Source organism: Manis javanica, chromosome 3 (assembly GCF_040802235.1).
Source record: "Manis javanica isolate MJ-LG chromosome 3, MJ_LKY, whole genome shotgun sequence".
In the NCBI taxonomy this organism is placed as follows: Eukaryota; Metazoa; Chordata; class Mammalia; order Pholidota; family Manidae; genus Manis; species Manis javanica.
Genome location: NC_133158.1, coordinates 102011951 through 102023555, shown reverse-complemented (window position 1 = coordinate 102023555; position 11605 = coordinate 102011951). Strand labels below are relative to the sequence as shown.

The window sequence follows — 11605 nt, the reverse complement described above, 5'->3', positions numbered from 1 at the left end:
CTGACTTGGTCTTCAACATGATAATTTGAATTTTCATTTTCATAAGCAATGAATACCACCACTTAGTAATGCTAAGATTATTAATTTTTGCTAGTATAACTGAGGGCATTTTTATTTTAATTGGAATTCCATGATTACTGCTAAAGTTGAACATCTACTGAAGCTGAGGACCTACAGATATTCATGGGTTCATGTTTTGTTATTTTTTGTTTGTTGTTGTGTTTCTGTTAATTGCTTGCTGTTTGCTTTTTATGTGTTAATTAGCAGAATTTCTTTATAAGTCCTGGGAAGTGGTTTACAGCTGTAAATTGTGAAAGGGTCCTTCCATGTGCTCATTCATCTCTGCAGGATGTAGTTGGCTCTCCATGAGTGTTCTACCCACTCAGGCCAAGCTAAAATTACAAGAATTAAAGCCTGAGTAGACACTTTGAACTGGTGAGCATGCTATTTGATGAATAAATATCCTTGCTTCCTTATTCCTTAACTGGAGTAACTCTGAGGACTTTTCTCACTGCCTCACCCAGAGCCCAGCAGGACGAGGTTTCTGAGCCTACCGTGGTAACTGGCTTGATTATACAGCCTGCACTGGCTTTATTTTCCTTCTTTTCATTTTCCACTTCCTCTCATGGACTTTCCTGGGGTTACCGCTCAAACACATTTGAGAAACTCATGTAAAAATCTTTGCCTTGGTTGTATTCTGTTGCAGCCAAACTTAAACATCCACAGTAAAAAAGAAAAAGAAAGGAAAAAAAAGGAAAAAATCTAGTGTGTGTCTCAAGGTTTTAATTTCTTTTTTAATAGCTATTGTTTTAAAAAAACTCAGTGTTATTATCAGCTATATTGCACTGATTGATACTCTTCTTCCTAGTCTGTCCTTTTATATTTTAATTCTTCTTTAAAAACTCCTTCAGTCCCCTGTGATCAGAAAGACATCTTTCTACATTTTCTTCAAAATTTTTCTGTACTTTTTATACATACTTAATCCATCTGGAATTTATTTTTCTTCATTGTGTGAGATAAGGATCTAATTTTATTTATCCTGAGATAGGTAAACAGCCAACTTAGCATCATTACTGAACAACCATCCTTCATTGGCTGTTATTAGTAACATTATATTTTTGATATATGAAGTTTCCATATGTGAATCAGATTGCATGCTCTTTATTCCATTCCACTGAGATATTTTTCTACTTGTGGACCCGTATCACACACTGTTCATTATTATAGCTCTGTAGTGAGTTTTGTCATCTAATAGGGCAAGTTCCATTTTAGTTTAGTAACTTTTTAAAAATTGCAAGACATGTAATTTGTTCTTTTGCACATTGACTTGTTTTCTTTTAGTCTGACCTTCATAAATTGTTGCCTCTTTCTAAGAAAGCTATTCTTCCACTCATGTATTTAAAAATATTAACTATAATTACTTAGAACATAACTTGAGGATACAGTATGGGTGCTGATTTCATTTATGAGCCTAATTATACAATTCTTGGTTTAATCTTTATTTAATATACTACCCTGTACTTAAAGCAGAGTATGTGAACTCATTTTGCTATATTCTCCCTCCCTTATATTAAGTCAAAAGAAATATAACAAAGTTCTACTTGATTTTCTAAAAGCAGTTGCATCTGCACTTAGTGTAATGAAGAAACATTGCATTTCTTGGCTCCCAAAATTCAAAGGTCACTCTCAAGGCTCTCATTTTACAGGAGGGTCTGGCATGTTCTAGAATCATTTTCCTACAAAATAAGTAAAATGGACCTCTCCCAATTCCATCATTAGTATATCTCGTTTAATATTTACTTTGAAGTGTGTAACAATACAACTATTATTAAATTAAATAAATATCTAAATATATTCCATGATTTGCATTTATTTATTTATATTCTATCTTTTATCAGCAAGGATTTCAGAGTCTGATGCAATTATCTTCTTTCTAGGGTAAAAAAGAAGAAAGAAAAGTGGGCACTGTTTATTGCAGCCAATTATACCCTGCCATAATTGTGGTACATTCAGGGCTTGTGATCAAGGATTTTCTTATTTCTGGCCAATTTTATTTGCCTGAATGAGGCACATTGTTTACTTCAGATTAGGTGTGGTTTTATTTATTAATTTTTTATTCTTGACTCATTGTGATTTAAGGTGTAGAAGTTCTGATGGTAAACTGTGTCTTAATTATCAGAAAAGAGTCGATTTTTCCATAAAGCATAGGTTTGCAGGTATGAGTGTGGTCTTAACCTACTCTTTTGTTATAATGGCATGTTTAAAAAGATAAAGTTCAGAGAAAGTGAGCAATGTTTTCCCCACCCAGAATGATTTCTTAAAAGAGAAACAAATGTTCCATTCCTCTCATACCAGTTATTCCCATTCATTGATAACTGCATGAGGCCATAAAGAGTAGCCATATGATGTTTTTAAGTGGACTTTTTTAAGTTAAATCAATACCACCTTACATTGTGTAACTTCACATGGGTGGTATAATGAAGATTACAAAAATTTGTGATTGTTTCAATAAGAAATACACATACACACATAAAGAAAGAGAGGGGACGAGTGGGAGGGAGAGAGGGAGAATTAGAGAGATGTACATATCAGTATGTATATTAGGCTTATAAATACCTGTGCATAAAAGTTATTTTTAGAATGTCAACACATACATAGAAGAGGAGAAATGCCATAATGATGACCTGAGTCAGAGGGTAAAAGGTTGATCTGTTTGGGCGTCTCTATAAATACAAAGTGCATGCGCCTAATTAACATTTTGTCTTCCATGGCTTTCATGTTTCCTATTAGTTCTCAAAATGATAAAGTGTCAGTTTTGTTTACAACATGCATTTAACTTCATAAATCTCTACAAATGGCTTGTTCAGCTGACTAACATTTACAACTCTAAGTACATCTTTACTCATTAATATGTTCTTACAGATTACCTGCTCTTTTGAAGTTAAGGTATATAGACATATTGGTGCCGAAGGTACACACCCAAATCATTCACACTGACTAGTAAGATGAGTACAGACTTATGTGGTTGATTTACAAATCCCTGAAAACTTGAGAGATTTTGTTCTTCCCTTTCTGTTTGTTTCTCTATTTTCCCCCAGTTAGATTATTAACATCCCTTCAAAGCAAAAAATGGCTTCAAAAAGAAGGGGACCTTCAAGGCCCCATTCCCTCAGCACCTATGAATCCCTGTTTGCAACTCTCTTTGCCATACTGGTGTTGCTCTTTGCTGGATTATTTGCAGTGTCTTGGCTGGTAATTGAGGGATCAGAAAGAGGTAAGTCACGCCTTGCTGGCTACCGAAGGCACTCTCGGATGAACGCCCGCACTTCAATCTTGGTGATAGTGCCAGCATGTTTTATTCATTGCTATGCATTCATGACAAGATATTTACATTGCATTCAGACACTTTGTCGTACTTCACTTCATAGATACTAGAAAGATTAGTTGGTGTATGATTTGGAATTCAGTTCAGAATTCAATCACCGGACTAAGTTTTAAAATATAAAAACATTAAGTAAGTTTCTCATTTTCAACATATAACAAAGTGGGTTTCATAACTTATGGGTTCATTTTGATAGAATTTAAACGATAAACATATTAAAATGTTTTTGACTTACAATTTGATAAGTAGGCAAAATTAAAGAAAAGGTATTTATTTCTAGAGAATATCTTCATTCCTTTATCAGTCCAGCAATTTGAATTGCAACAAGATAACTGAACTTGGATGTAATTGTAGACTTAAAAGTTCTCAAGCTGCCTGAGTAGCAATTTGTAATAAACAGAAAAAAATAAGAAAACGTAATTGTTATTTAGAGCCAAATTATCTGTACCAACAACTTTTCAAAGATCTTCAAATGTATTCTCTTGTTACAAGAAAACTATGAGTAAGTTATTGTAACCATCATTTATAGGTGAGGAATCAGAGACAGAGATTTAAGTAACTTGTTTAAATTTACATCATTGCTAGGTGGTAGAAGATTCCAAACTAGATAATCGAACTTTAGAGCTTGTTCTTCTTTACCATTTATTCATTTATAGGATAACTTTTTTTTACATTGGAAGCATAGTTGTAATCTGTGTATTGAGTTTATTTTTTTCCTAGAAAAATTTCACATTTTTTAAATGATTATTCTTTTCACATTTTTTAAATGATAAATTAATTCTTCTGGAAACTCACATGTTTACACCTTTTAATATGAATGATTTTGGTTTTACCAAGCAAATTCTCAGCCTTTGAGTTAGTTATTTTCTGCTAGTAAATAAATAAGCTTAAATTAGAATGTAATAAATATTATTTATAGTTTTATAAAATAATTCCAATATAATCCCTGTTTTATTGAAATACTATAGCCATAAATGAGGGGTGTATTTTAAAGAGAAAGAATACTTGTGTATATTTTATATGATTATATGAACAATAGAGCATAAGAGGACATAAGACATCCTGCTTTTAATATACACTGTTTTACTTGGAAATCATTTTAGACTTACAAGAGGTTATAAAAATTGTAGAGTTGTATGATCTTCACCCAGCTTCCCCTAATGTCAGTATCTTGTATATCTATAGGACAATTGTCAAACCAAGAAATTAGCATTGGCATGATTATTAACTGAATCACATACTTTATTCAAATTTCACCAGTTTTTCCAGTAATTTCCTTTACCTGTTCAGGATCCAGTGTGGATACTACTGGTTATGGTTTCCTTAGTCTCCTCCAATCTGTGAAGTTCCTCAGGCTTTCAATATGAAAGACAAGGAAAGTCTGAGGAACTGTCCTGGATTGGAGGAGACTAAATTGTGTTTCATGTTTAAATATGCAAATTGAATGTAATCTTTAGTATTTAAAAAACATGAAATAGTATAATTATGTGTTATATCAACTATGCAATGATAACTATTTAAACTAAATGCAAGTTATTGTTTAAAATATTATTTCTAACGTTCCTTCTGGACTAGGAATTTTGGTGTCATTATGTGACGGGTCCTGAGTTCTCAAGTCATTTAGTTCTATATCCAAATTCCAGGTTTGTCACTCATGACATTTATCATTTTCTTACTAAACTTAAGCCCTAATTTCCCCATCTGGGAAAAGAAGTAACATCTTCTATTACCAAGTTAATGTGAGAATTATGTATCATTATTACTACATTTACTAATGATTTCATCATTGTGTGAGTTTCAGTAGAAGCATTTCATTTTAAATATAAATATATATCAAAGAAAATATTCTGATAAAGATATTGGGTAGGAGTTAATGATTCATTTTATTATCCATATTTATATTCAGCTTGTTTGCTTTTTCCTTACAGTTTTTCATATGGAAGTCATATGTTTTCTGCAACATTTTCAATAATTTCTCCAGTAACAATAGTCACCATCTAATGGCAAAATGTCATACATGGCAATTTAATAATTATTATAATGAAAGAGTAGCTTCAAATCTATGTTTCAAAGTAACACATACTGAAATTTTCATAGCAGTCCACATGTAGAAACCAACAGTGCCCCTGAAGGCTAGGTGTTCAAGAAGTAGCTGAAAGCAGCCACAGAACTTTTAATGGTCCATTCGTCACCATGTTTCCCTGAATTAGTGCCCAGGCTAGTGGAAGTTGATCATCCTCGTATGGTCCAACAGGAATCAATAGTAAAAGAACTTGGAGGCTTGGAGTGTCAGTTAGACTTCAGAGAAAATTAAAAAAAAAGAGGATAAGAAAGAAATTTATTTTTAATCCTGTAAAACAACCAGATAGACAAAAAAAAGGCATCTGGTGTGAAGCAAGAACTTTACTCTTATGTCTTTACTGGAATGTATATATCGTCTCTTTTCATGATTCACATTTTAATGTTTTAATTTTTATTAATTCATTTAGATGCAGTATTTGGAAGAAGTCACAAAGCCAGAGGGACATTGAAAATAACATCTGGAGCAACATATAATCCTAATTTGCAAGACAAACTCTCAGTGGATTTCAAGATTCTTGCTTTTGACCTTCATCAAATGGTAGGAGACTATTTCTCTTGAGCTGGCTTAAAAATTCATAACATAGTTTTCACTAACTACTTGCAAAAGATACATAGATCTCATTTTCTCACTTTGAAAAAATTAGTAAATGTAATATGCCCAAGAAGCATAAATGTGTGAGACCCATCACCACAGAAATGGAAATTATCCTTAATCTAGATCTAAACAGAACATAAAGATTACTTTGCTTAAAGTTTTTAAGAACAAAAGTTTAAATCTTAAACTTAATATGATTTTTAACCTTTTTTTTAGATAGATGAAATCTTTCAATCAAGTAATCTGAAAAATGAATATAAAAACTCAAGAGTCTTACAATTTGAGTGAGTACAATTCAAAAATTTTCTACTGATACAAAGCACAGAATCACAACATAGTAATCTTTTTGCTAATATTTGTCTCCACTTTTTGCTAATATTGTCACTAAATAGTAGCCCTACTTTTGGGAGAAAAGGGAGCATTCTAAATTTTCAACTTTTTGTGCATATTGAGAAAAGTAGCAGGGCACAAACTTTCATATTAGGCTCAAATAATAATACTGTTTCTGGATAATTGATGTTAACATGTTTCTCTCCTGAGGGTAAAATCTGGCAGAGACATATGGAGGGGGCTGATGTTGAATATAAGCAGAGCAGGAAGAGTGTCTGATTTGCAATGAAAATGTGAAAGAAATTTGCTCATCACACTTCATTTAGGCTGTAAGTCGTGAGAGCAAGGGGATTTGTTCACTGCGGCACCCACAGGGCAGAAGACTGTACTTGAAGCAAAGTAAGTGCTCAAGAAATGAATCAATCTCAGATTAACAGGATAATATCACTTCACTACTGAATACTTGAAGCAGGAGTTTTCTTAACTGCAAACTACCATAAGACCTTTGGAATAAGAGTATGAATCAGCAGGCTATTGTGTTGTCAGAAACCTATAAAAGTTAAGAGGGGAAAACACAGAGAGAGGGAGTTCTGTTGATATATATACATATAAAATATTTTTAAAATGAGAGTGATCAAAGCCTTATATACCTGAAAAAGAGGAAAAGGGAGTAAAGCCTTCAAAAAGAAACCTCACAACGAGAAAACATCTGTGGAAAGAAAATATCCCAGAAGCTTAGGGAAAATACAGGTCCTATGATGCAAGCTAGCAACAACTAAAGGCTGCACAATAGCAAAGCATTAGTTTGGGGCCAAGAATTTTGTAATTTAAGTAAAATGTGTTATCAAATGCATCGTAAAATGAGTGCAAAGGAGATACAATTATTCTGATTTATAAACGACCTTGAGGCTTGGAGATACTATGTAACCTGTCTCCAACCACACAGGCAGGAAGTGTTAGGAAGGGCCTTTGAACCCAGTTTTGTCTTTCGTATACTCCCTCCTCCCGCATCAGAATGTTTCAGCAGCAGATCCCAAGGAGGACAGCAACACACAGGGATGCTGTATGCTTTTTACCCTAAAATATTTGGGTAAACTCAAGATGCAGTGGAGAAAAGGAAAGTTCTCTAGAGAAATACAAGGGCAGCCAACGATCCAAGACAGCAGACCCGAGAGTGACAGCCAAGATAAGCCTTTGGAGCCTGATTTACGCCAGGCTGGACAGATGGGAATATTTCTTAGTTACAAATGTCCATCTCTCCATATTCTTTTACTATAGAAGTAAATTCATGTTAGTTTTTAGGTTACTGTTGCCCTGCAATTGACTGTTAATCACGGTCAGGGTGGACGGACAAAGAGATAAGACCAAACCGCCAGCTTCGGGTGAAAGCGCACTGTGTGAGCTTGGAGTGGGCAGCAGTGTTTACATGACAGTGCAAAGTCACTCCCTATGCAATATGAGTATTAATTAATGTAACTTGCATTCATTTATCACTGAATACATGTACACCATTTTTGTGTACTAACCAATGTTACTAGGCAATATATGGCCAGTTGTGTATATAGTCTGTGTAATAGGAATGCAGGAAAAGAGAAAGATTTTAAATGTAGTCTAGCCTCTGCTTGCCTGTTTGGGCTGGAATGCTCACAGCCTCAGAAGGAAGTTTATTCTCATCCAACAAAAGAAAAAAATTCATACTGCCTAACGTGTATCCCTCACATAAGGATATCTGATAAAAACTAGGAATCTATTTTCAATGTTGCTGTCATTATTATTGCTGTGTCTATTCATTTCATTTCAGGTGCTAGAATGTTATTTCTTATTCTCAACCAAGACTTTATTTCTTTGGCTCTTACCCATTGATCCTGGTTGTAGATATTAATTTTTTACAGAATAAATGTGTATCTTCATATCTCAGCCTTTCAAATACTGGTGTTATCATTCTAAATGCAAGTACTCTCTGGGGTTTTGTTGCAGTAACTCTGGCCTCCCTCTGTATCTCCTTCCCCACTTCCCGTAGGCTTCTGCGCCAGCCTTACCATATTACCTATACACCTTCAGAAGCATCCTTCCTTCTCTTTTGTGTACTTTTTCACTGCCTGAACCTCCATTTCTCCTCACTATATATTGCCTCCATCCTTACAAGCCATTAAGAACCAGTCCATGTCACCCCCCCCCATGGAGATGCTTATCTGACACTCTAGGTTAGGTATGGCCCCCCACCTGCTCACTTAGCACCTTGTACCTGCATATAAAGCAATAATCCTCATGCTATAAGGGAACCGTCAATTTGCCTGTCTTCTTACTAGACTGTGAGTTCCCTCAGGGCAAAGAATGTGTCTTTGATATCAGTATTTTCAAAACCTAGTTAATGTCTCTATAAAGTCTTAGCAAATGAATGACCCATTTATTTAATACCTATTGTTAATATACTGGCTACTGTGCTGGTGTTACATGTTTTCTTTTAACCCTTGTCCTACAGATAAAAAAAAAAAAGTATACTCTTTCTAATGCTTTAACTTTCTGTTAGAAGAGAATTTTAAGTAAAACAATTCTAAACTAGTTCTCTGTAAATACAGGAATGTTAATGTATTCAAGAGCCCTGTGTTGGAGGGGTGGGTCATGGAGGGTTTTGTGGAAAATGTGGAACACAGTCTGAGAAACATAGGCAGAGATACCTATGTAAAGAAGAAAGGGGAAGCCATTTCTGGCAAAGAAAGGAGAATTAATGTAGTATGCTGAGGATATGACCCAGCTAGCATTGAGGGTCCATTCAGAAAACGTTGAGACATCAGGAGGGTGTTGAATGTAATGCTAGGAATCTGACATTGAACTTTGTTCAGTAGGAGCCAAGGGGACTCCAGGTCACTGGAGAAATGCAGTGAGCCTGACTTTACAGAAAGGCCCATCTTCTGTCTCAGATGATGAACAGTTAAACTGGAGAGCCTGGTAACAAAGACACTTGTTGGCACCTGGTCTTCACAAGACAGACATTACTACGAGTCCTTAGTTCTCAGGGACCAAACAGGTAGGAAAGGCAAGACAAAGGCAGAGATCATGTTTAGAAAAACAATGAGAGATAGTCAAATGAGAATCATTTAATGATTAGAAAGAAACCTGGCGCCTTGCCTTTAATGTTGAAACAAAACTCATCCTATCATTGGAAGACACAATGAAGAAAAGCCCAAAGCTCCATAATTTTATACAAAAGGTTTGAAATTTTTCCTTCCTCCCTCCCTCCCTTCCTTCCTTTCTATCTCTCTCTCTCTCTCTATTGTTATCTCTTTCTTTCTCATGTATTTATCTACCTATATTTATCATTCTTCATCCCATTGCACATTCATGACATCTTAGCCTCCGAAGCCAGACAGCCCTACCGCCGTGTCCTGTCTTCATTCTCACCTGCCTGCAAGACAGGGGCTTCTGCTCCTGTTTCCCAGGGCTTCTTTCACTGGCCCAATATCAGGGATAGAAAGAGACATGTGGACTCTCAGAAAAGGTTAAGTTTTTATCTTTTTCAAAGTGTTATTCTTAAAACATTTATTCAATATTTATTCTGTGAGGATAACACCATGCAGGCAAAACTTTTTGTTTCCACTGTATGTTATTTCTCTAATGTGGAATGAGTGAATGTGACCTGTTATTGTGCTTTAAGGAAAGTGTTTTGACTCAGAGAGCATTTAGTGGTTGATTCTTTTAATAAAGGGCTGTTTAACTTTGTGGCAATATGCAGCTTATTTTGCCCTTTGAAGACAGATGAGTCACAGTTAGGAACGGAAAGACTTTTTGTTTACTCAGCAACCCTAGAGAATACTAATATCATTAAGGCAAACAAGAGATAAGAAACATTTTGATTTATTGCACTCAGGCTCTCTGTACGGTACAGAATATATCTGCTTTAAAAAAATACTCAGGTATTTTACTGGAGTAAGTACTTTGAAATGAAAATGGCCATTGTTTCATCATTTTTCCCTGAAGGAAGAATTTTCATTTACCTTAATAAAACCAATCTCATGGCAGTGACAGAAATTGTTACTAAACTATTAAAATAACAGTTTTAGCTTTCTTACTAGGTGAAACACAAATGTTTTTTGATTTTTCTGATTTTTACTGTGTATCTCTCAACATTTACACTGAACAAGACACACACTTTAAAGAACACAACTGTATGTGGAAAAATAGTTACATATCCTGTTCTTACAAAGTATAAATTATTAAATGCCACATATGATTTGCACATCATTCATACAAAAATATTTTATGTCTGAGGATGAATTAAATGATTACTTTTAACTCAGTGAAGGAAAATCCAGATTTGTACTTTTTGTACCAAAAATACTTTACCTCTTCACTCCTTAATGCAAATAAATACAAGTGGTCGATCCAATAAACCTGTAGAAATTACATGAAAAGAAAGATCATATTTAATCAGAATTAAAACTATTAACTGTGCAACCAAGGATAAGGTGAAGTTGTGGGAATGAAGACAGAGAAAGTAAGGTATATTATGTACTCTCACTGTACTTTAACCATATTTAATTGTGTTCATTTAACTATTTGGGGGTAGGGTGGTTAAGGAGACATAATTAGAAGAAGGAGAAGATGAAGAAAGAGGAGGAGGAAGCAGCAGGAAGGGGAGGGGAGGGAGAAGAAGCAGGGAGGGAACAGGAAGGGAAGGGCAGAGGGAGAGGGAGAGAGAGGATGGAAGATTCTGTCTTCCAAAGCATGGAGGGAATAAAATGTCCATTCTCCTCTAAAAATATACAACTAGCTACTTCTCCATCTATTTAAATATAAAGTTCTGGTAACAGCATAAGGTAAAAGAAAGTGGACCAGCATCTAGGTAAATGTGTTGCATTGTCTTTCCTATTGACAAATGGCTCATAATAGTGATGTTGACAGCAGTGCAGTGGTGTTGGGCATGGGGGATGAGTACTATATAAGAAGCAGCTCCAGATTTCATTCCTATCTCTGATACTAACTGCTATATAACTCTGGGGAAGGTTACCTACATTATTCTGAGTCTCAGTATCATTATTGCTAAAAATAACAAGTTGGCCAACACCAGGTGTAAAAATAGAGTAAGCTCCTTTTTCTGGAGCTTAAGTAAATATGAAATGAACCTGAGCATTGGATGCCACTTAGGATTTTCTTTTTTTCTTTTGTTTTTTGTTTTTGTCTGCTTAGCTTTTTTTTTTAAATTTTATTTTGGTATC

The 11605-nt window shown here is 34.7% G+C and overlaps 1 protein-coding gene across 1 annotated transcript in view; it reads left to right on the top strand.

The window, feature by feature from the left end:
- The first annotated feature begins 3016 nt into the window (after positions 1-3016).
- The window catches only part of TMPRSS15 (transmembrane serine protease 15), a 120619-nt gene continuing 112030 nt past the window's right edge, over positions 3017-11605 (top strand). The window contains exons 1-3 of the mRNA XM_037012626.2: positions 3017-3274; positions 5872-6002; positions 6276-6343. Coding sequence (XP_036868521.1) covers positions 3130-3274; positions 5872-6002; positions 6276-6343 — 344 coding nt within the window. The 5' untranslated portion in view covers positions 3017-3129. The remainder of the gene's footprint in view (positions 3275-5871; positions 6003-6275; positions 6344-11605) is intronic.